Source organism: Vulpes lagopus, chromosome 15 (assembly GCF_018345385.1).
Source record: "Vulpes lagopus strain Blue_001 chromosome 15, ASM1834538v1, whole genome shotgun sequence".
Lineage (NCBI taxonomy): Eukaryota > Metazoa > Chordata > Mammalia > Carnivora > Canidae > Vulpes > Vulpes lagopus.
The window spans coordinates 13,958,557-13,984,479 of NC_054838.1; the positions used below are offsets into that span (position 1 = coordinate 13,958,557).

Consider the following 25,923-nt stretch of genomic DNA (forward strand, 5'->3'; position numbering starts at 1 on the left):
GTTGGGTGCCTGGGTGGTTCAGTTGGTTAAGCATCTGCCTTTAGCTCTGATGATGATCTCAGGGTCCTGGGATCGAGTCCCATATCGGGCTCCCTGCTCAGCGGGGAGCCTGCCTCTCCCTCTGTTTCGTCTTCTCCCTCCTGCTCCGCTTGTGCTCTCTCACTTTTGCTCTCAAATAAATACAATCTTTAAAAACAAATATAAACATATTTATTGTTAATTGCTTAGACAAATGATCATCATCTCAAGAATTTTAAAAAGCAAAACATGATTAACCACAGGGCAATATCATATATGCTGGTTTCTAAAATACCATTAATTCAATAATAATTTGAAAAGAAAAAAGAAACATTATATAAGTGCATATAAAATCATCTTTAACAATAGAATCCATAACCAATTTCATTTCCACATTACTTATTCTTCCAATCAAAGTTTTAAGACTAAGTCTTCATCATGCTATTCTTCTAAATCGTTTTTATCTGTAAGGTTTTAAGTAACATGCTAGTAACATGTCTTTCTTTGAGCCAAACTTGACAGTTTTCAACACCCCGGTAGGACAGAGAAGAATTTTTTGAGGCTCCTTCAAAAATATTAGTTTCACTGTGTTTCTTATTTGGTTAAACCCATTAATTCTGTTTATTTCCTTCAGTAAACCACATGTGGCTGGAAAGGAACTTCTCTTGAAAGTCAGCTGCAAGTGGGGACTTGGGTTTCTGTCTTTTAGGATTCATGATGGAATCACACCTGCACCTTGTCTAGCTTTGGGAATCCTGTGATCAATACCAAGACAGTTGGCATTTTACCTTAAATTAGCTGCTTCATGTGCCACATCGCTGGCAACCCATGTGCGTGAATCTCAGGGCTGAAATGGAGCAGGACTCTGCTTGCAGGTGGACCTCTTCTATCCTTAGGGCCTACACAGCACCTGATGGATCACTATCTTAGAAGAAAAAAAGTCTGGTTCTCTGCTAATTCAAGTCTGCCTCATTTATCACAAATCTGGTTCCACACATGCCTCCTCGATCATTAACTTTAATGCTAGCTTTTCTGAGATGTTTTAAGTAGGAATTCAAACTTAAGCTAAAATGTGCACTAGTCGTCTATAGTACTACTAGTGCAAATCACTAAGGTGACAGGAGGTTGGGGTGGTGGTGGTGAGATGCCTTCAATGTTGGCTCAGGTCCCAAAGAGCAGGTGATGAAAACCTCATCTCTGGAGGGGCCGGCATAGTGCTTATGGCGTCCGCTCTAGGCAGCATCCTATTTCTAGGACTGTTGAGATGGGAACGTGTGTATGTCTTAGAATTGAGGGAAAACCAGGGCACCTGGGTGGCTCAGCCAGTTAAGTGTCTGCCTTCTGCTCAGGTCATGACCCTGGGGTCCTGGGGTAGAACCCAGCATCGGGCTCCCTGCTCAGTGGGGAGCCTGCTTCGCCCTCTCCCTCTGCCTGCTGTCTGCCTACTTGTGTGTTCTCTCTCTCTCTCTCTCTCCCTATCAAATAATTAAGTTTTCTTCTTTTAAAAAAAAAGATTGAGGGAAAATAGTACATTCAACCTTATTAATAGTTTCTATAGAGAATGAGAAAAAATTAAAATCTTTGAGTAGAAAGAGAGATGAAGAGGGATTCAAAAAGCAAAGTGACAAGAGAAAATTGTTTTGTTTTATATCATGGCACGCCAGGCTCTGAGGATGCTCGCTCTACTTACTCAGTGCTTGACGACCTTAGAAAAATCAGTGTGGTTATTTACACATGCACACACATGTCAAGTATTATGATCAATACTTAATAAAATAAGAATGGCTAAATTAGGATATACCCAGTAAATAGGACATCACATGGTCATTAAAAATGGTGATTGGCGATACAGTGGCATATGGCCATACGGAAGGGCGTCTGATAGGGAAGAAAAGCAGGATACCAGGTTTAACGCATTCTTCATTCAAGCTACATAAACATGGATTATATTTGTGGTGCATTTAGGAATGAATTAAAAATTATACATTTCCAAGACTGTCTAGAATATTATGATGTTGCTTTTGTAATCATAATGTAAAGATGATGCCACGCCCATAGTCCCCCCTGCAAAGGCAGCGAATAGTGCTGTATGGATCTTTCTAGTAAGTCTCAGGATCTGACATGCACTTGCTGGTAGCCACAGTGTGTTCCCTGTAAGCCCCCACGTAAATGGACGCCAGGGCACCCCATGATGGCAGGACTTCAGGAAGAAACTGGTCTGCTTCCCTTTGGTTATCATCACTGGCTTCCAGGGAGGAGGACAGGTCAGGGGATGGGCTAGGGAGCTGTGCATGCTCCCTGCAGAGGCCATACACAGATTTCACGGAAAGGGCACAGATTCCAGAGTCCAGCTGACCCGGCACTGATTAGCTGTGTGACTTTGCAGAAGTCACTCTGCCTCTCCGTGACTCGATTTCTTCACGTGTAAAGTGGGAATAACCACATGTGCCTCACAAAGATTAAATAATAATCAAGCATGTGTTTATGCCTGGTGGAGTGCCTGGCTCAAAAAAGACTCATTAAGTCATGTTCAACTATTGAAAAAGAGAGAAGCCCCTTCCTCCCATTTCCACAAAACCCTTTTTCTTCTCTTTGTAATTAAATATTTAAAAAAAATTTTAGGTGTAGGATTAAGATGCACAAGAGTGAATGACAAGTAGGCAGGAAGGAAGAGAAAGGAAATAATCAGGAGATGGTCATGAAAAGAAAAACAGAGAAGGCAAAAGGCAAATAAAGCCACCGTAACACTTAGTAAGGAGAATCCAAATATTCTCTTGGCTCAAAAATTGTTAAAACCACTGACTGCTGACATCAAATGCTGATTCTTTGTCTTCCTAATTTTTCCACCTACCTGTGCTGTCCATACAAGTGAAGACCTAGGTGCAAAGCACCTCAAGATACTTGAAGGCACCTGAGCTCACCTAATGCACCCCACCTGTACCTTGCATCTTGGCGCTTTCGCTAGCCAGCCCCTTGTCTACAACGCTGTCATCTCTCCCTACCCTCATACTGGCAGCCCTAGTAGTGGTTGAAGGAGCTGTTGACTGACCCTTAATATCTCACTGATGGGAAGGTAAAATGGTAGAAACTGCTTAAGAAAGCAGCATGGCAGGCAGCCCGGGTGGCTCAGCGGTTTAGCGCCACCTTCAGCCGAGGGCCTGATCCTGGAGACCCAGGATCGAGTCCCACGTCAGGCTCCCTGCATGGAGCCTGCTTCTCCCTCTGCCTGTGTCTCTGCTTCTTTCTCTCTCTTTCTGTCTCTCATGAATAAATAATATCTTTTTAAAAAAAGAAAAGAAAACAGCATAGCAGTTTCTTAAATCAAACATGGAGCCACTGTGGGACCCAGCCATTCCACACCTAAGGAAAAATGCCAAGAAAAGATGCTGCAAAATGAAACCGTATGTCCACACAAAGACTTGTACACAAAGACTTGATAGGAGAATTAATTGATCAAAGCCTCAAGTGGAAACAATCCCCCACTCGATCAACTAGTGAATGGATAAGCAAAACGTGGTATGTCCATAGGACAGGCTCGTCCTAGGCAATAGAAAGGAGCTAAGTAGTGGTATGTTGGAACATGGATGGGGCACCCACACTGGCATCCTCGCCTCTGCCAGTCATTTATGTGTCAGGGCCCGAGGCCCCGGGGGCCAGTCTTCCACCCTGAGAACAGTGCACTGACCACTACTTGGTGCACCACCGTGCCACTGACCTCGAAGTGCAGGCACTGGGGGGTAGCACTCAGTACTTCCTCCACGGCAACCGCCTGATGTTCTGAAAACAGTTTCAGGAACAATCATGTGAGCAAAGGAAGACAACCCAGAGACTTCAAGGCACTTTGAGACCGAGGAAAACGAGGGAAGAATAAAGAATGGGTGTAGAATCTCTGTTGAAATTTATGGAATTCACACAGAAACAAGAATTCTGATTTTGTTATCTGCTGATAACAAAAATATTCCAAAGGGAGTTTTAAACCTACTTAAGAAACACCTGCTGGAAACACCTGATACCAAAGATAGATGTTTTAAGTATAATTTATTCTCACTGAGGCAGTAGAGGAAGCCAATGAGATTTTAAGTTGCAGCAAATTGTAAATGTAATACGAATGGCCTTTCTTCATTTAACATTGTTGCAACTGAATGTCTTTAGAAAGGTTAAGTACTGCTCACAATTATACTGAGGGAGGGAAGTTGTCTACCACATTCATAGAAGTGCTCTATTTTAATCTTGCAAATGTTAATAAGTTTATATGTAATCTCAGGGCGGTTATTTCTAGATTTGGATTCACACTAGTGACCACACTCTAGACCACACACCTAGACCTCACTACTTGGGGATCTATGACCAAAAGGCCCCATCACTGAAAGTGTTGATTAAAATTATCCCAAACGAAATGGAAAATTTGGGAAGCCAAAACAAGAACAGCTTTCTAAGGACTTTCTCTTCTGCTTTATATCTGAATAATATGCTAATTATAAGAAATCTTATTATCATTAAAAACCAATACTGTTTCATTTGAAAGTGCTGAAAATGGCTTCCTTTCATCATATCCTACAATTACTGATTAATTATAATTAACCTGAGTAGAACGGCCTCTTTTTATATCCTTCACAATAGTGGCTCTCAAACTTTTTGATCTCAGGACCCCTTTCTGCTCTTTAAATTGACTGAGGACCTCAAAGAGCTTTTGTTTCTATAAGTTACATCTATCTACACTTTCTGTAGTGGAAATTTAAAGTGAGAACATTTAAAACATATTTATTATCTGCTTAAAAAATAAACTCATTATATCTTTTTCTTTTTTAATTAGACATACCTATATTTTCAAAAACGAAAGAAAAATTGAAAGGGTAGTACTGTTTTACACTTTGGAAATACATTTAATGTGTGCCTTCATGGAAAATACTAGATTCTCAAGCATGCTTCTACATTGTTTGCCATAATGTGCTGTTTTGGTTCAAGGAAAGAAAGAAAAAGAAAGAAAAGAAAGAAAAGAAAGAAGAAAGAAAGAAAAGAAAGAAAAGAAAAAAGAAAAGAAAGAAAAGAAAAGAAAAGAAAAGAAAAGAAAAGAAAAGAAAAGAAAGAAAGAATAAAGAAAAAAAGAAATCCAGCATAACACAAATCTGGAACTAGAAAAGGGAAGAGTATTTTAACAGGCTTTTCAGATAATTGTGGTCATTTTTCTGTAATACTATACCAAAATTTAACAAGTGACAGTTTCTTAAAAATTAGCTGTAGTGTGGAATCTGAAACTGTTATCAATGAACTTTTCATACTCTATTCCATGAAAATCCACTGGTTTATCTCATACAATATCAAAAAAATATATCACTTTTGTTAATATGGTTGTGGGTCTCACCAGAAAAGTCTGTTAAGTACTGGGAAGCTGTTGGGGCACGTGGGTGGCTCAGGGGTTGAGGGTCTGCCTTTGTCTCAGGTTGTGATCCCAGGGTCCCAGGATCGAGTCCTGCATCAAGTTCCCTGTGTCTCTGCCTCTCTCTGTTTCTCTCATGAATAAATACATAAAATCTTTAGGAAAAAAAAAAAAAAAGTACTGGGAAGCTATCAAGTTCATGGAGGTGGATACAAGTTTTCCAAAGCTCTTATTTTTACTAGAAAGCTGGAATTTTTCCTTTGGTAATAAATACTATCAGTTGTTTTCCTTGAAGTGGCAGGCAGGCAGGCTCAGTGTATTCATTTGCAATGTGTATTCTAGGTTCAAGATGTAATAAAATTTATAGAAGACCTTCTTGGTGTAACCAGTTCTCTTTTTAAAAACTGTGTGTGCAGACCAGCTGGATGAAGCCAAAGCTTCAGCGTTTTACCCTACTGCTTCTGAACTATCAGTGTGCCTATCAGCAGTATTCACACTGCTCAGTGTCACAGTGCAAATAGCTCTGGCCTTCTCAGCCCATTGAAAGGATATCGATGAACTCCCTGGGAGTCCGCGGGCCATACTTTGAAACCTGCTGTGTTACCACATAATAACTGACCTCCAACCACCATTCTAATCACTAGTGGCAGCCCCCAATTTAGAAAGGTCTTCTTGCTTGTTCAGGTTATCCATGTATATTACCCGTCCCAAGAACATTAATATAAGTAGAAGGCTATTTCCACAATCCTAATTCAATACAGAATCATGAAAAATGAAATCTAGTTACCATGTAAGGACACAAGAAACTAAACAAACTAAATATACTATGTAAATTCTCCAAGAAATTTAAAACATTTTCCTTAATTTATCCACTTATGTCCCCATTTGTTGGGCTTTTTTGTGAAGGTGTTTGCTCAGTATTGGAGAATCCTCAGTGGACAGATGGACGGACGGACACCCCCTCTCCCCTCCATGGGCTAGGGTTCACAGGGTGTGAAGCAGTCAGGAAAAAAGAGCAGAGGCGCTACAGCCAAACTCATCTAATAAGAGGCCCCGGGTCCCCACCCTACAAGTAGCCTGTCCTTTGTCATCTCGGAGTCTGTTTTCTTAGCTGGACAGGAGGCAAATTCCACTTCACACTGTGAGGACTGGAGGAAGTGCCAGAAAGCATTATTAGCACAGCCCCCAGCAGGTATTCAGTAAATGGGAGCCAGTATTAGGAGTAAGGTGCCCCGGGGCCAGTGCGGGTCTAGAGGGGGCGTGGGACACACACACCCAAGTAATTATGACTCAGCATGGGATCTGATTAACAAAATGTGCTGGGAGTAAGAGGAAAATCAATGATCTGCCCTAAGAGAGGAAGGTGCTATCATAAAGGAGCCACCATCTCAAGGAAGTGGCCCTGCAGGAGGGCAGAGAAGGCACAGAGTCCATCAGACACAGAGCAGCCAGGCACAGGGCAGACGGAAGGAAAGCACCCTGGAACCAGCTCACTTTGGGCCTCCAGTGCCACACGAAGGAGTGCAAATATTGGAGGAGATTTTCTAGAGACTGAAGAGGACGTATAAACACTCATTGCTAACGGGTCATGTGGTGTCCTGCTGCCTTGGTGTCCTCACTCCCACTAGGCACATGTCCTACGCATGCCTGAGAACTGTTAGCAGTCCCCAGGCCTGGGCCTGACTAGTGTAGAAAGAACAGAAGCCAAGCTCCCCTCCGAGGCCGTGGGACAGCAGCAAGCCCCAGCACCAGGGGGAACCGGGCCTTGCGGTTTTAAAGCACAAAGGAGGCAGCACCTTGGGCAAAGCCGTTTTGCATTCTCTCTGCTACTTTTAAAATCCTGAAGCAGGAAATTTGATCTTCATTCATCCCAGCCCCGTTCTGTCTCAGGTCCCGTGCTCCAGTGGAATTTCATAGATCGCCTCGCTTAATGGAGCAAGAACAGAAAGAAGGTCCAGGGCCCCCGTGTTTTCCAGCACAACTCCAGTCACCTGTGAGGTCTCTGGCCTGGCATGCATGGGCCCCGAAGCCCACAGTGGCCTCCCGTCTCTCTTGTTCTTTGGCAGGGACACCAAACGCTGCTTGGTGGCACCTGTGCCCAGGGACGACTCAAGGCCAGGGCGAGCACAGCCCCCCAGGGGCAGGCTGGTGTGACGCCCAGCTGCGCTGCTCCGCACCCACCAACAGGATGCAACCGTGCAGAAGAAACCCACCGCCACCACAGCCATGTCTTACTCACCCAGAATTTTACGAGGAAGAAGGCATTTTGAGGGCCTTTTCCAAACAGTTCCTTTAAGCCACCTTTCTTTTCAGGAAATTTGTCATAAATCTGACGAATGTCCACTGATTCGAGCAATGGGTCACTGTAAGAATGGTTGGCATGCCCAATGTGCACGAAGAGGTGTTTGTTGTACTGTAAGAAACCAACAGAAACATTCCCATTACAAACCCTTTGGTCAACCTGGGGCACATTTATCTTGAACTGGAAGAGTAGTCGTCTCAAAATCCCGGAATCATGCCTTGAATGGCCTAGGGTCTGTGCCTTTGAAAAGACGAAGACTGTAAGGAAAGCCATTATAGCTCAGGGTTAAAACAATCAGTTTAAGGGCATCTCTCTTCCCTAAAAAAGCGTTTTTGTAGACAGTAGTAAAAGCTGAAGTTACCCGACTACCAAACCAAGAAACTGTTCTATCACCCAGTGTCACCTGACTCAACTGAAAATGACAGCAATACCCTTTGGAGCCCAAGAGTTACAGTTAAGCCCAATGAGGAGTAGGTGTGTGGTCAACTAACACCGTCACTCAGAACGTACTTCTTGCTCCAGCTCCTCTAGCAACAGCACAGATGTAGTGCTCTGGGGAATGGTACGCACCAACTTCCTCCAATACGAGTCAGAGTGCTGAGCCTCTTTCTCACCAGTTCCCTCGGTAACCAGTCCAAAGCTTCTGCATAGGGGCTGGTCAGTACATGGTTGTCACTGCAAAGTTAGGGTTGGGAGTACAGCTCATAGAGAGGATTTGTGGTACGAGGTTATATGGGGCCAGTCATCAGAGAATACAGGTCACTCATTCACAAACCAACCAGTCAACCAATCAAAATCCTGTTAAGTCATTTAAACTTATGAAAGAAACCCTTTTTTCTCTTGCTTTGGTATAAAACATGGTAACTGGACCACAAAGGAGTTATCCAAACCAATGGTTCTCAAGGAACATTTAAAAATCACCAATGCCTGGGGCCATCTAGACTAATGTGGAATCCCAGAAAATGAGGTCAGGCATCAGTAATTTTTAATGGACATTAAATGAATTCCAGTATGCAGCCAGGTTTGAGAAATGGCCTACACTTTCTACCCCAGACCCTCCATGCCTGCCTCCTGGGCTGAGAAGACTGTAAGATCAGCCTAATGGGACACAGAGACATCTGGGGGTGCTGGTGTTGCAGGGAGATTAGAACCCATCAAGGCTCATACGAGAAATTCCATGTCCCTACTCCCCTGGCAGTCCCTATTTACTTTTCAATTTTAAATGGATATTTTTCTCCAGCTACAGTCCTTCAGAGTACTGACTCCATTAAAATGAGAAATCCTCCCCCAAAAGAAGGCTTGGTAGAAGTGCTTACTAGAAGAGTACTGTATCCAGGGTAAGAGTACAGGGTCTGGACTCTGCCTGCTCGAGCACAAAATACTGTGCCCACTGAAAACAAACTAAGACATTGGGTGAGTTCCTCCCCAGTCTGTAAAATGGGGAAAGTGCTAACCTCTGCTTCCTACGGGTGCTATGAGGTTTAAATGAGAAATTGCATATAAGGAAGTTACTAGAGTTCACAGATTCAATGAATAGTAAATGATAAATGCCAGCTATTATTGTTTTATAAAACCCCCTCCTTTGAGATTCACAATGGATATTAGCATAATTAAAAAACACTTTTTAACATGGTATAACCTGAAGTTTCCTAAACTCACATGGTCATGAAACCCCATAAATGTTTCCTGAAGAAATGCTGGTTTAAATCCATGACTTGCTACGCAGGCATTGGCTCTCTGGCTACAGAACCAAAGGGCAGGAGGCTCGACACCCCTTCTGATATCAGTCCTGCACGATGATGGACCCCTGGGGGCTGTGGCCAGGGCCTAGCATCTTCTGGGAGAGGGCTAAGCCCCTCTTCTTGTTCAACATCAGAGTGATATTTTACCAAAGCTTCCAAATCTCTAAAAGGTATCAGGTGAAATGAAAAAGGTGAACCCAACAAGCTCTGCCTTTCAGGTGAGCCAGAGGGCTGGAAACCACTCTGCAGGGACAGATGTACCTGTAACGGAAGACAATTTTTAAAATAAAGTCAAAGCCATTGCCAGGTCGAGGAGCTGAGACTATGGGGTATAATGGAATGTCTTTGACCTTTTTGTAAACATTCCCAAATGTTGTCATACCATCTTTCCAATTATAAGCCAACAAAAGCCCACGGAAATGTCTGAGGCACTCCCGCTAACAAGCTTCCATTCTCATTAGTAGGTAGAAGGCAGAAAAAATAACACATGCAGAATTGGGGACAGTGATGCTGGTGTAAAGGCAGAGCAGGAAAGGTGAACGAGTCGTGTGTGCTTCCTGTCTAACTTCTCTGCTTAGTGTCCACTTACCCAGCATTCTGAGAGCTGAGGGCAAAAGGCACTCTTCTTTATTATCCAGATGGCCTTCTGCACATCTGTCCATCCAACCCTTATCAACAACCTCTGCTGGCAACCAGCTCCCAGCCCCACCTAGCTCTGTGTGGGAGGCACTGTTTCTGTCACGTCGTGTGCCACCTGCAGGCAGTGAGTTTATGGGCAAGGATGCAACACAGGCAGAGCTCTGGGGACACCTGTGGCCAGAAGCGGAGTCTCTTCCTTGAGTGCCATGCTCTTGGCTCCTCCTCCTGGGCAGCCGCCCATTGGCAGGCAGAGCTAGGACAGAGGTAAGAAGCTGAGACTTGCAGCCTTTTTTTTTTTTTTACTGCTCCTGACTTCCAAAGGCCCCTGCACTCTACTCCTGGAACTCAGGACCTCTACATGTCAAGAGGACAGAAAGGCAAATGGAGGGCAAAATTTAGCATACTTTAAGGGAAGCCATAAAGATATGGCTGAAAATCAAGGTGCTGAGCACAAAGCACCAAAACTCTGGAGCCAGATGAGAACCTGAAATCTCAGTTTTGCTCATATGCGTAAGGGGATACAATATAGGTAATACACATGGGACTGAAGATTAAAGGAAATAATGCACAGAGGGCGCTCGGCATAGGGCCCAGCATATAAGAAGTGTTGGATAAATCGCAGCTGCTAAGATGACTATTGTTGAAGTTTATTATTATGGGAGATTACTAGATCCTGGGGGAGAAGAAAAGAACTTTCCTGCTTCAGCTACCCCTCCTGCCTAGCAAAGAAAAAATAAACACAAGTAAGCCAAGAGCTAGGAACAACTTGTGAAGCCATGTGACTGTTCAAATCCTTGATTCTGGCCCACTCATAACAAGCTACTCAGGGTGTGGGCCTCTCTTGTGCCTGAAGGAAGGAAAGAGCTAGGTCTGCTCTGTGCAATGTGCTTTCTATACATGTGACCTCAGGTAATCCTGGCCTCACAATGACACTGTAGGGACATTTTATTAAAATCATTACATGTGGGGAAATGGAAGTTCCCAGATGAACACACTTGCCTGAGGTCACACTTCCGGGAATAGTCCTGGAGTTAAGAATAAAACTTGGGCCTGTCAATGCCACAGTCCAAGCATTTGGCGCAAACGTCAACCACACCGTCTCCCAGATGAAAATGCCTAGACCCTTCTCAACTCAGATCTACTTTTTCTGAAAATTGATTTCAGAAAAGAGAAGAATAAAAAAAGCTAACTAGTGTTTTCAAAAAGTCTAAGAAGTTAAATTAGAATTCAGGATAAACACAGTGATTTGCAGATGCAGCAGACACACTCTTCAAAGGCTTCTATTTTGAGGAAGTTACCTTTGTGCCCGAGTGGCTTAAATGAAGTGAGAAGGGCAGTCTGTCTTTGCCAAAGGAAACCGGGCACTGCCTCTCCAAGGCTGGTGACGTGAAACTAAACCCTAACTGTTGGCATCTGGGTGGCTTTATTGCTGCCAAGAGGTGACTTTGTTTCTAAGAATACAAAGGACTAAAGAAGGTATCCTGGAGACCACAGCAGTGAGACAAACCGCCCTTCCTTTCCCCTTAATTCAACCTGGGTAGGTCAGAAATCCCTCTGCCCCCAAAACCAGAAGACTGAAAAAGCAGAAACCTACCTGAGATGTATGGGTTCAAGTTCTGATGAAATCAAAGCTCTAAAAAACCACTTGGTAAGGCTCTCACTACTTCCCATCCAGCCAGTTCTCCTTATAAGGGAAGAAGGCCAGCATGAATACCTTAGTTCCCTCTCTCCTTCCCAAATAAATCCCATTTTCTTTTCAGCAGTGGTGGTTTCCCCAAAACCAAAGAAGGGTAATTCTATTTTAAAGAGCAGGAAACAAATATGTGCAAAAACAACATCAACAACTAAAATCCCAAGTATTGGGGGTAATATATAAGCAGAAACAGGGCGAATGTCAAGAAGTCATGTATACTAAAGCCCAAGACTAAATTTTCTTGATGTCTAAAATCGAGGTTAATGTTGGTTTGTCCTATTATTTAAAAAAAAAAAAAAAAAAAAAAGTCTCCTTAGGCACTCAGGAGATAGGCTGATCATTAACATATCAATGACAATAACAAAAAAGAGTATTCACTCTGCTTATTTCTTTTATGGATTTCAGTAGAACCAGCTTTCCTAGGACACATTCTATGGTAGGCACAGGGAATGTGTGAGCTAAGAGTACAAAATCCCTCTCTTCATAGAACCTACAGAGTTGACTGTATGGAGCTACCTTATTGCCTCTAAGTTGAGAATCCTCTTTGCCTATGTAAATACAGGTTCTCAAGGATTCCCGTAGAGAAGACAGGGAATCAAGACAGTCAGCATCCCCTCTCCTGTACATCACCGACTTAAATCAGCATTCATCTGCTCTTTTTATACGAATGGCTGTATTCTCCAGCACTAAACATACGGTGTTATTCGGTGGCAAGGAGAACACACTTGGAGCTCACTTGAAAATACACTTGGAGCTCACTTGAAAATGTGCATAAAGTTTCGCAAGTGGAAACCATGATGAGCACCAAATTACCCATCACATCTAAGAGTAGGATACACTCAGATTTGTAAAGTTTCAGAAAATTAACCCTTCTTGCAACTATTCTCAGCCAGAGGAGGACGTTTTCACAAAATGAGGGAATAAATTGCAAAAAGGAGATGGGGCCATCATTCAGAAGAGGGAGAAAAGAATGCACCGGTCAAGTAGCTGGGCAGCTGACCCGGACAACAGCCAGTCTGGGGTGGATGAAGAGCGGGAGAGGTGTCACCAAAGGGACAACGGACCTGGAAGGTTCCCTGACTAATCTGACCCTCTGGAGAAGAGTTCGAGAACTCTTTTAGGAATGCTGGGGATGAATTTGTTTAGGTATGCAAAAGCTGGATTAAAAAAAAAAAAAAAGACAATGACAAATCCTAGGAAAAACAGTGTTACAAAAATGATTCTAATATGTCACACATTAACCATGCTCCGTGTGAAATTTATAGGCTTGTAATACAAACAATACAAATGCTGAGTGTTAAATCAAACCAAAAATTTTGACATAACCAACACTGGGATAAGGAGGGAAGAGAACAATGTATTTAGAGAGCTAAGTCCTGGTTTTCCATAGTAAAAAGTCAACAGAAACTGTCTGAAAGTAATGAAGTGTAAGGTCTGAACATGTTATTTCGAAATATGGAGAAAATATACAAAGAAATGGCTGAAAATATACAAAGAAATGGAGTAGCTGTCCTCAAGGAGTGGGGCCGGGAGGTGGGGAGACAGCTTTTCTTTATAGGCTATGATGACTCTGGTTCAATTTGGCCTATATACAAAATACACGTTATGACTTTATTAAATTAAGTAAATAGCCAACCAAAAACTATCTTGGAACATCTTGGAGGTTTTTGAGCAAAAGAAAGAACTATAAAGGGAAACAAAAATATTAAGAGCTGTGCTTCAGGATGTTTATTCTAGGTGGTCACAAGTTCCCTGGACTCGAAAGGAACTTGGTCAGATCACAGAGCCTTCCTATGGCTTGAACACTCAGGATGACTGAGCAAAAGCTGGGACTCTTGCCTGCCTGCAGCGTTTACCAAAAACACCACTGCTGCGCCAGCAAAATCCTACCTGGATCAAGACTTGTCCTGCAGCTCAGCAGGCACCTGACACAAGCTTAATACACAGATTTCTCTTTTGACTTGGGGAAAATGCTCATTTTCTCTTTTCATCGCTATAATCCCTTCAGTTATTCTTCACAGCATTTGCAACCAGGGACAAAGGTGAATGCAATCCTAAAAACTCCACAAAGTTACTTGCAACAGGTTATTTAGCTACCCTGAGGGATTAACAAAGGACTTTTCTTCCTCTCCCAAATCTGTTCTAAGGTCGCCTTCTTTCCCCTCTCTTCCTGCCTCCTGTCCCCTCTCTTCTGCTTGGGGAGTCTGGACAGAGGGGTGAGGAGCACTCAAACTCTGGAGTCAGCTAGGGTCCACATGTGAATCCTGACGCAGGTGCCACTTCCTAGTGGGGTCAGTTAAAATGGGCAAATCCAGCCCTCTGGGGTAGCTTCTACATCCCTAATGCAGGACCAACCACAGAACCTGTCTCGAAGGAGTGTCACAAGGATTAAATGAGATAATGTGTGGAAAATATATAATACTGTGCTTGCACATAATTTGTTATTATTACTGCTACTATTGCCCCAAATAATCATGTTTCTTGACTTCAGTCATGATAATGTGAAATTAAGATTGTTCCTCTGACAGCAACGAAATGGAAGTACCAAAATTTAGAGCAGAAATTAAGAGAGGACCATTTGAGACACACACGGTGATTCCCACTAGCTCCCAAACTGCCCTTAGCTACTGTAATGTAGGGTGGCTGAGGTGGGGGTGATGTGCACCCGGAGCCTGGAACGATCTGGCCCCTGAATTTCCCTCAGACACGGTCAGTGCCCCCAATCCTGTCCTTGAAAGTGCCCATCATCAAGATGAAGCAAACCGAAACGCCACAACTCCCCAAAGCGGCTACTGGGGTTATTTTCTTTCTTTTCCCTTTTTTGAGAGCATTGCTAATAGACTCTATTGCAGAGATCCCTGGTGAGGCAGCTCGCTTTTTTGTGCAAAAGGACAGAGACACCCGACAAATGGGCTGGGCGGCAGTGGCGCTCCTTCCTCACACGCCCAGAGCTGCACTTCACTGTCTGGCATGAAGATGGCGGCCTTCTCCCAGGCTTGTTCCAAACATCCCAAGTATTTGAAGAACGCAGTAAAACCTTGAAAAATGACTGCTGTCAAATAATACCAAGAGAAAAATTATAATCCACTTAGGAATTTAAAGAAACCAAGACTCATAACTCATGTCAAGGGATGTTAATGTACAAGTTGGAACAGAACAGGGACAAATCACCTACATTTGCTTCCTGCCCCTCTCCTTGCCTGGGCTCCGTCCAGACCCCCCCAGGGCAGCCTGGGCAGCCTGTGATAACCCCCGGCCCTGCAGGGACAGGGAGGGGCTGTGGGGCCAAGCCAAGGAGAGTGACCTGCACATTCAGTGCTTGGGGGGAGCCGGGGAGGGGTAGGGGGCGCGTGCGGGGAGGGCCTGGCTGGGCTGGCATCTCAGTAGGGCCTCTCCTCAGTTAACTGCTCAGAGGCACCAGCCCCGATCTGGCTGGTTGGCACCTGGGCACTGCTTCACCCCCTCCCCTGCGCTCTTCTCAGAAACAAACAGCACTGAAAGCAAAGAATAAGGAGCAAGTGAGTCCTTCCTGGCCGGATCTCACAGCGCCATGCCCCACCTCGCCCCGGCCATCTTCACAGAGGGGCTGTTTTCTCAGGAAGAAGTGTGTCTTCCCCCACGGAGGTGCAGCTGGAAGGGCCCACGGACCGCCTCGTGGGGCAGCAAACGGGGAAGGCAGGAGGGTGGGGTGCTGACCTGCCAAGGAAAGCAGATGGAGCCTGGCTGGGCCTCTGTGAAACGTCTATAAAACCCACATTTCCAGATGCTTTCAATTGCCTCATCCCCCAATGGCAATGAAAAAAAGAGGGTGCGTGCCCAGAGCAGCTCAGACACAGGAGTAAACCACCCACCACTGTGAGAGGGTGCAGCTGGGGCAGCTAGGACAGCTCGGCCGCCAGACGGGACAAAGCGGAGGGGGGGCGCCAGCACACCAGTGAGCCATCCCCCCACCCCCAAAACCGGGCATCGCTGTGTTCTACCAGAAAAACCTGGGGGCAGCATAAACACTGGGCACGGCAGCCGTCAGAGCAGCTGCAGCCCTTCTCTGAGAACCAGGAAGGTTTGCGCTTTCTGACCGTTTATTCCAAGCACGTGGTGCGCTTGCGAACAACACGCGGATTAGAAGCCAGGCTTTGCTGATTCCGAGCTGGGGAGCCTGGGGCAAGTTGCTTAACCTCTCTGGGTCTTGGCTTCCTCGTCTGAACCCAGGGATGACACCAGGCCTGCTCTTCTCCGGGGGTCACAGTGAAGGTCAAAGGGAAGAGCAAACACAATAGTTCTGGTCGGGCCACAGGGTGCTGCGCACGTGCTGGCACGCAGGGCCACTGTTAACGGGACCCCCCCCATCAGCCATGCACGGGGGCAGCAGCAGGAGCCTCTTTTCTGAAGGGCCAGAAACCAGCTCTGGCCAAACAGATGTTTCTCGTGACTACACGACCCCCTTTCCGAGAGGCAGTGCAGCCTCAGTGGCCACCGCAGGGCCTGGAAGCTTCCCCAGAGAGACCTCGTCCTTCTCCACCCTGTCACAACCCAGCAAGGATTCTCTTGGCACTCTGTGGAGTTTTCACCCTGCTTCTGATCTTACTCCTTTTCTCCATCTAGTCCCCATATAAACCACCTGCCCTTCATTTTGCCACAGGCCTCATCAATTTTATATTTCCTTAGAGCCGCACTGGTCACATTTTCCAAACTAAAACCAGGTTTTGTGATTTAACAAAGGAATTTTCGTTGATCTGTGAATTTAGGCCTTTGAAAGGAGCTATAAAAATATGAAAATTAAATCATTCTAGGGGCCACAGTGACCGACTGCCTTCATGGAAAAGAATAAGGTGACGTGCAGGATGTACCTGCAGAACTACTGTGTGGTTAATGCTGCTCCCCTCAAACTCCTCAAATCATGGGCTTTGGATTCAAACTTCAAATCTCCACCCTGCCATCTATGAGCGGATTCCTGAGCCGCTCTGTTTCAAATACCCATTTCAGCAAGTTTATTTTTGACGACAAGAGGCAAGGGCATTATCACACAGGGAGTTCTTAGCAATCCTGCCTCCTTCTCTATTCCATGGCTCTTCAAATTTCAGCACCATCCCTGGTCTCAAAAACACAGTCATCTCCACTACGCTCTTCCTCCATAGCTAATTGGTCCCCCAAAGCCTTTTAGTTTTATCACCATGATCTCTCTCCCCTCCGACATTCCTTATTTTCTGTCCCCCTTAGGCATGGCCAGGCCGCTGCCCTGGTTTGGTTCTTGCCACCCAATACCTGGACCGGAGAGTCACTTCCCTACCCCAGCCACTCTCTAACCTGCTGCCACTGTCATCTTCCCAAAACACACATCGGACCACATCTTCTCCTTCAAAAGAGGAGTGAGGTAGGAGAATATATACTCACATTATGCTGCATATGTATTAAAATATCTGGAAAGATTCACAAGGATCTAGTAAGTGTGGTTAGAAGGAAGGGAAGTCTCCCTCCATTCTGTTATGCTTATTGATTTTGGACTGTGTGAATTTACTACATATTTAAATCATAATTAATTAAAAAAAATTATTCTGGTTCCCACCTGAATTTCAAGAGGGTTCCAAACCACCTGGTGAGAATATCCTCTCAAGCCTGGCCCCTTCCATGTCTCTGGCCTGATTTTCTGCTACATTACTACAAGATGTTCAGGTCTCGAATACATTTGTGGAGTCCTCGACGTGTCCAGGGATGCTACTCATAAGTGTCAGAGCAACACAGTGAGACCACTGATGCCCACCTATAGACCAGAGTCTGGCTGACTGCATTTGCCTCAAATCTCACACAGCTATTCAGAGACCAGGCCTCTCGTTCCACTAGAATGCAGATGTCGCCACTATGGCACAGTGGGAGATGCATCCTAAAGTCCAGGTGGAAACCTTCTCTGCTTCTTTCACTTCTTTGCCCCAAACCCTGAGGAGAATCACAGCACCACAAGTTGGGAAAGGTGCTCAGGGGAAACCCAGCCCAGCTCTCCACCCAAGGTGAAGGGCACTGTGTGCTATCCAGCCTGTGCCGAGGGAGCTCACACTTTGGAAGGCAGCTGTCTTTCTGTCTGAATAATCTCTTTATTTCTGCACCAGTCCAGGAAGGTGGTTAAGCACACAGAGTGGAGCCCAACCTTGGCACAGCCACTTCCTGGCGATGGATCCTCATGAACGTACCCTCATGTTTCTGACAGACTGCGGAGAAGAACAGTATCCACGTCAACATGCTTGGCACATGGTGCTTTGAACACAGCTCAGGAAGTGCTGGCGACCCTCGTTACTGCTGCAGTACATAAAGGTATTTCCTAGAGTTGAGCCGAGCTGTGCCTTCCCTGTTCATCAGGTTTGTTCCTGTCCCCATCACAGAACTCACCTCTTTTTTCTGCAAAACACTGCTCCTGTGAAGTCTCAAAAGAATAATCTCCTTGTCCCTCCCTCTCAGTTCCGCACTTGTCTCCGGCTGTAGTAACTCCCACCTAAGGAAATGCACACTCTGTCTTCCTGCTTACAGTCCTGCTTGTTCTGGCATCCAGAACACCACAGGCATTACAAGTGCAACCCTGTGCCTGGGAAGCCTGAGCCAGTGCAGGGGGGCGGGGGCTGGGGGGAGGGGCAGGGGGTGGCCAGCCCTTGAGCAGCATGGGGCTGGGCTGCAGGAAGGCTGGAGGCACCTGCTGTGCCCCAGGGTAGGGCTGGAGAAATTGTGCTGGGCTTTATTAGGAAAACCACTCCCGGTGCACACACGGAGAGCCCAGATTTTCATCGGCTGCAAGGAGCAGCTGCCTGACTCAGCCAGGTTTCAGGCAAGGTGCTTTTAAATGGCCCACCCTGGGTGGGGGAGCTTGCACTCAACACTTGAAGTCCTGGGATATGTAACTCCGAAATCATGTAGAAAAGTGTATTTGCAGGCATTACTAACCACTTCTAAAATAGTCTTTGTTGTTTAGATTCTTCCTCCCTTCCTTTCTTCACCCTCTGCTGTTTTTCTCTTAGCTTCAAGTGGAGCCAGAGGTAACAGAGGGACTGCCTTGCTGGTTTTCCACCAGTATAAACAACCACCAATCGGGAAACGCCGCCGTCTGGTTCGTCCCCGCTGCAGAGCCAGCAGGGGCCGCTCATCCCCCAGATGACTCTTCCTTTAGCTCCTTACGGATTACAGCCGGCCAGGCCAGACTACACCAAAGAAACGGCTACTCATCAGATACAAATGGATCCTGCGGCCCTTTGGTCATAATCCCAGGCTGCAGAGTCAGCAGACCTGGGCCGCAATCCTGTTTCCAACGACAGCTGACTGCCCAAACACGGGGCAAGCTGTGTCCCAGGATTACATGAACTGATGCACAGTCCCGGCTGTCACCACCACCACAGTGCTGCCGGTGCTGGCACCGCCAGGGACAGCAGAGTCCTGAAGATGTCTTCAGTGGTGGCAACGGGGACCTACGTCGTGAACTGAAGAGTGATTTTCCAGAATGGGTGGTACCAGGGAGGGCACCCTGGCCCGGGAACTAGATGAACCGGGTCTTCCTCTTGCCTTTGTTGCTACACAAGTGTGTATTCGTGCCATGATCGCTGACTAGCTTAAGCCAGCAATCTCTCCAGGCCTCCTCCATAAAAAGGAATAGAATTACCTACCTCACGGGGCTGTGACAGAGATGAAAGAGATCACGAATGAAAACCTAGCACAGCACCCAGCTCATTAATTTATTTGTTTGGCTGTTGTCACCATTACCTATAACCTCACTGACTCCAAAGAGCCTAAGTCCTTAGTAGGAGGAGGGGGAAATGTGTGTGTGTGTGTCTGTACGCAAAGACTAGAATCCAAACACAGAGTTGAAATTATTTAGGGACCTTTAATTATTTATCGCTTTGTTGGCTTCCATATCAAATTAACGAGCTTAAGCTCTGATGTCAAATTTTAAATGCCGTATATCCAACTTTGTTAAAAGGTACTAGTTGAATTCACTTTAGATGGCTTTAATTTTTCCTGCAGTTGGAACAAAAGTACAGTAAAATTAAAGTCTGAGGAGCCACAGAAAGCCTGAAAGCCAAAGAAGCTATCCACAAGCTACAAGTTTTTCAGTGTGACTTTGGTCTTAAAAGTGCCATTACACACTCATTATAACATCACCCTGTGTTTGCAAAATAAAGCACGATGCATTATGGAACTGGAGAAGCTAGTGCTTGAGACACTGTCACAGTGCTTTAAATAATTTTGCTAATTCTTCCCCATTTTGATTAATCAATCACCTTTTTCTCCCAGGTTCCCCCAACCACTTCCTCTTTCCATGAGAAGCATCCTTTTTCTTCTTCTTTTTTGAGAAGCATCCTTCAAACTCTCACATTTCTACTGAAATAAATTCACGTGACATTATTCACAATCCCCCATATATTTATTTGTACACATTAACTCAATTGTGTATTACTCCAAAATAAGTGTTTATAACATAGGAAGGTGAGAAGCCACATCAAAAGTGACACGGAAGTTGCAATATGACAACATCATGTCACAACAGTGATAGAGCTTTGGTTGGCATTGACAGGCCTAATTTTAAAATCATGATACGAGCCGGAAACACCAACTTATATATTAGAAGGTATTATTACTTTCTGAAATGACACATTTTTAATCTAAAGAGCAAGTAATTTTCAAACTGTGAAGAAGGGCTGTTACTCCACAGAAGCACTTAACATCACCTCCTTCCATACTGTGTGCGTGTGTGTACTTCTCGTGTTTTCTTTGGAACGCAGGCTCCATGAGAATAAGGATTAGTTTCCTCTGCTGTCGACTCCCTAACACCTGAAACAGTGGCTGCCATGTAGCAAGTATTTAAAAATTGTTTGTGAATGAATTCCAATTTCTTTCAGTCCCCAATTCATGTTCCCTTAAAGTATTATTATGTCCTCAAGAGGCCCAAGGGAGTTGACTCACACTAGGCTTTGCATTTATTTCAGGGCCTCTGAAGTCATGTGTTCAAGTCAAGTCTTTAGAGCCAAACCTCTTCATTCATCAGGTAAAAGGCCAAATCCAGTTGAACCAGTCAGATTATCACAGGTAATCCTCAACACGTATGAAACATGTATCTCTGGACTCTGTTCCAAGGAAGCCGGCGGGGGGGTGGGGGGCTGCCTTTATGAACCTATCCACCAACTTTCACCTCCTGCTTCATATACTCCAGAGTCATCACCTCTGGAATGTTCTCCTTTATTCTTCCCCTGTCTGTATCAATCCTCTCTGCCTTTCAGGGTTAAGGCTGACTTCCTCAAAGAAGCCTGCCCTGTCTCTTCATCATTCACAGCATTCGGTGCTCTTCCTTCCCAGCACTCACTACACTTCACAATGACCTTGTGGGGGGCAGCTGCTTTGTGTCTGTCTTCCCATTAGACGTCACACGCCACGCGGGCAGACACGGTGCCTGCCCGTGTAGCACCAGGCCCCTCCTCGGGTGGTGCCCTGGACACACGTGCAGGTGCTCATCAGTGTTCATGGACTTGGACTGAATGAATCCAGTGATTCACAATCTATAGCCCAATAAACACGCCCAATGGAAAGAAGAACTGGGCATTCCTGGCCCCGACAGGTCTGGAACTGGAGAGGATAGCTGCCAGAGGGGGGCTGCCATAGGCCTTTTAAATTAAAAAAAAAAAAAAAAAAAATCATGATAAAATATTCTATCATCTTTCAGCCAGGGAAACAACTACCATCTCGGTGCCTCGGAGCTCTGTTCTTTAAAAAACTGGTCCCAATCAAAGAGAGAGATCTGCTCCCACAGGAGATATATAGACTGGAGAGAGAGAACTTCGAAATCCAGGGTGGTTTACAGTGGTGGAAAGAGTAGAATGAAATAGATTTGGGCTCCTGATCCCTGTACTTATTTGCTAAACATCCTAAATTGCTAAATGCATCTGGACCTCAGTTTCTTCATCTGTAAAATGGGGAAGGGAAACAGTACTACAGAGACAGAATGAAATAGTAAGCAACGAAGTGTCCTACCAACACCAGTTATGCAAAGTGAAAAGCATTGCTGGGCTGACACCCAGTCTTTGGCCAAAGAATCCCCTATGCTTTCCAAAAAGAACAAGAAACAAAGACTCAGGAGGGTAATCTTTTTGTTTACATGTCAGTGCCTCTCATGGAGAAGGATTTTATGCCATCACCATCACCCTTCTTATAAAACCGCTCAGCCACATGAGAAGAGCGATAACTCTTTTCAATAACCTGCCTCAATGGGCCCAACGACCTATTTTACATCTCCTTCTTCATTTTTTTCTCCTAATTTTGGAACAGGCACTAATTTTCTAGAAACTCACAGAATTCACAATTCAAAGACAGAAATGTCAGTGGTCCACGCACAGTTTGCCCCAAGTCTTCACTCTGGGGGATGGCTTGTGGCGTCTCCCCAGTCAGAGGCTTTCCACTGAGCTACAGTACCAAGAGCCCAGAGAAGTCCTGACTGTTCGGTATGTCGGTATTCACAACAGATGGTGAACTCACCCTTGACAGTTTCTCCCGATGACAGAGCGACAGCAAGGCAGTGAACACACAGAGCCTGGCACCTCTGCACTTCGGTCACCCCTGAGATCAAGGCGGTGGGGGTGAGACAGAGTGCAGGGAAGGGAGCTGGTGAGGATCCCGAGGACAAACTCCTGATTCCTGCATTTTTGCCTTGGACTCACCCACACACAGATGCAACGCTAAGATGAACAGCCAAGGAGTAGGAGTGAAGAAAGGGTCTGGGGTTGGTCGAGTGGGAAGGTGGGGTGCTCACACATGTATGGCAAGAGATGGGCCGGGCCGGGCTGGGCCACAATGGCGTGATGGGCACTGGATGTGACAGGGAAGACGGAAAAGAAGAAAAATGAAAGAGTCCAGATGCCAATGTGACCAGTGCTGAGGTCATAATGCATCGCCTTCTGTATCAAACTGCTGAAATACCAGCTTGTTAGGGCTCCCTTAAGAAGAGAGCCACTCGTGGGGATCCCTGGGTGGCTCAGCAGCTTAGCACCTGCCTTTGGCCCAGGGCCTGATCCTGGAGACCCGGGATCAAGTCCCACATTGGGCTCCCTGCTTGGAGCCTGCTTCTCCCTCTGCCTGCATCTCTGCCTCTCTCTTTGTGTGTCTCATGAATAAATAAATAAAATCTTAAAAAAAAAAAAAAGAAAAAAGAAAAAAAGAAGAGAGCCACTCACTATGTTGAGAAAAGACAAGACTTGCAAAGGCAGCACCGAGCAACTGCTTAGTCTAATGCTTAGACTTGAGTTTTTAAAGACATGAATTTGAATCTCTAATCTATCAGATATGAACTGTGTGACTTTAGAGTAATTCCTTAACCTGTCTCCTCATCTGTCCGACGGTACCGACATTTACGGGGTTTTTGCGGGTGTAAAACATGACCACATCTGTAAGGAGCTCTGCACGGTGCCAGCCACGTCAGGGTTTAGTAACTGTCACCTGCTGCTACAATTTCCTAAACACAAGAGCCGATGAAAGTCTTTCCCCTTCAGGCTCCCGCATTCTCTGGCGTTTGTGGTCCACAGCATTCATAAATATTCGGCTCTAAAATTCTACCAACTTGTCAACAGAAATACCTTTTTCTTTAAGTGAAAGTCTGGTTATTCTTCCCCAGGCCCATTTTCGCCCAGGTTATTTGTCAGGCATGAGGGGGTGGGGGAACAGGGAAGGCAGAGGAGTGAGAAGGTGAAGAGGAATGGGATTGCAGGTGCGCCTCGCAGCACACTCACCGAGTCTGGGTCTCGCTGCTGTTCGAGGAAGGCTGAGAACTCCACCAGGCGAAGTTTGGTTGTGCCAATGGAGCGGCCCTGCCAGGCGGGGACCGAGGGAGCTGGGGCTGATGCAGGCTCGAACCCTGAAAAGACCAAGCATCATCTTTAAAGCAGGTGCCTCCCCTTGGGGCCTGAGGCCAGCGCTGGGTCAGGGCCCCGCAAAAAGGCTGCCCCCCTCCACCAGAGTCCAAGGGCAGAATGAAGTCAGGGGGTGGTGGGATTCTGGCCAAGGACCCTCGAGGCACAATGCCATGTGGCTCCTCACAAGGACAACTCCTGCCCACGTAAGGGGCTGGAGGACACTTCCTCCCGGGCAAGGGGACTGGCTGGGTGGGGTCAAGGCCGGCATGGCTGAAGGGCCTAAAGTGAATCCCACAAGGATCCCCTGAAACGCTTCCTGCGTTTGCCCATCTCCTTCCTTAAGACTGTGGTCACCAGCACAGCAGAGCTCTCTCAGAAGGCTCGGTGGCCCTGGAACAGAGCGCAGCGTGTGAATCCACGTGCCCGTCTGGGACTCTTCCACTGAATGGCTCCACATGCCCGAGGGTGGGGAGGGAGCAGGTGGGCCGGCCAGATCCCCGTTTCCTAGTCAAGGCTTCCCTGGAAGCTCTTCATTAAGGAAAGGGTGTGAGGAACCGAAACCCACTTATGTAATGAAGCGTGAATAATACCCTATCGGCCCTCAAGATCTGAATTGTCCAATTCAGCCTGTTTATGATGAAGAAGGAACCACAGTAACTTCCCCTTCCAAGGGTGACCCAGGATCCCCGGTGAAAGTAATCGGGCTTCTTCCCTTTTTCTTTTTTTTCAGTTTTTTTATTTTAATTGAGATATAATTGGATATATCCAAATCTTTTTTTTTCCTTTTTAAGTAAACTTTATGCCCAGCGTGAGACTCAAACTCACACCCCCAAGATCAAGAGTGGCATGCTCTACAGACTGGGCCAGCCAGGCGCCCCTGGCTTCCCTTTTCTTTAAAAACCTCCCGGGAAGTGACTGGGGGTACTGAACATGTCTGTGACCCTTCTGAGCCCCAGGCTCAAGGAGGGTAGGGGGGAGGAGGGGGTGCCCCTGGCACTGCAGTGAAAGGGGATATGCCACTGTGGAACAAAGCGATGGGCCCGACTGCCGGCTGCGCAGGACGTTCCTCCGAGTGGCAGGCCCTTGGACACTCACCTGGAATGGGGGCTGTGACCGCTGGCTGGATGGGGTAGGCCTGCTGCACAAAGGGCTTGACGCTGGGGAGGGAGGGGTGGAGTCAGAAAACGAGACTGTAGCAGTGGCTGCTCCCGGGTCTGGCCTTGGCCTCCCAGGGCTAGGGGCCCAACCTGCACCCCACCCCCCAAAGGTTCCCTGCCTGCAGGTGGTCGCACAGCCCAGAAGAGCTCCGCCAGGACAGAGAGGACGGTTGCTCTCTCTGATTGAGAGGGTCCAGCATGGTGCTGGGGACCCCTTCAAGTGGGACGAGCTGGAGAGACGTCAGCCTGATTCCCAGAAGCTGTGACATCTATCTATTTGAAAGTCTCTTCTGGTCCCTGCGGTGGCCAAGGTCAGGGGTCACCATTCCCAAGCACAGTCTGGGACAGGCTTTGGGCTCTCCTTCTCTTGGCCCAACAGCTTAGGTTCTTTTGAAAGCAGGAGGGCAGGATTTCCATTCTGCTTTTATCTCCAGACTACCCTCAGCTTCTAGTTTACGAGGCCTGCCTCCCTTGCCCTGAAAACACCAGCAGGATTGTCTGCACTTCAGGTGGTGGAGAGCCGTTTACACCTCTCCTAGGCCTACGCGGTCTCTTTCTCGCTACTAGCCACAGAGGATAAAGGCAGATGACTTTGGGGAATCTCAGGTTAAATCTCTTTTCTCCTTCAAGCCCCAAGGCATTCTGGCCCCAGAGAAACACCACCCAGGCTCTGCTGTGACCAGACCCTTGTTGTCACTGCCAGCCCCTCCCCTGACTTACTCTTGTGAGGATCCTGGCTGCCCTGTTTGTATCATTCCTGGCCAGAACTGGAAGGCAAAATGCAAGAGGCATCAGGATTAGGAGTTCACATCTAAGCACCGTTCAGGATGTCTACACGTTGCAAGCCCTGCTAAAGATGGTGGGCTCAGATCATCGATCAGCTCCAGAGTGACCCTCTTCCAAATGCAGATGTGGTCACCGGTGTGCAACACGATAGCAACCTGCATCCCTGGCCTAGCAGCCCAGGGCTCCAGATAACGGCCCCGAGGGTAGGACGAGGCAGCAGCTCTTCTGTGTTCTCCTCACATCTAACAGGCATGTGAGCATATTACAGGGGCTCACACAGACTCCATCTGACTGCTCTATCCATGCACCCACTCATCCTTCTCCTCCTCCCTCCATTCTCAA

At 46.4% G+C, this 25,923-nt stretch overlaps 1 protein-coding gene across 8 annotated transcripts in view; it reads right to left on the reverse strand.

The window, feature by feature from the left end:
• TEAD1 (TEA domain transcription factor 1) overlaps window positions 1–25,923 on the reverse strand; it is a 268,606-nt gene that overhangs the window by 31,683 nt on the left and 211,000 nt on the right. For all 8 annotated transcript variants that reach the window (XM_041730079.1, XM_041730084.1, XM_041730085.1 and 5 more), the window contains 4 exons: window positions 25,516–25,562; window positions 24,734–24,795; window positions 23,516–23,640; window positions 7,635–7,808 (listed from right to left, as the gene is read on the reverse strand). In XM_041730079.1, the coding sequence (XP_041586013.1) occupies window positions 7,635–7,808; window positions 23,516–23,640; window positions 24,734–24,795; window positions 25,516–25,562 (408 nt within the window). The remainder of the gene's footprint in view (window positions 1–7,634; window positions 7,809–23,515; window positions 23,641–24,733; window positions 24,796–25,515; window positions 25,563–25,923) is intronic.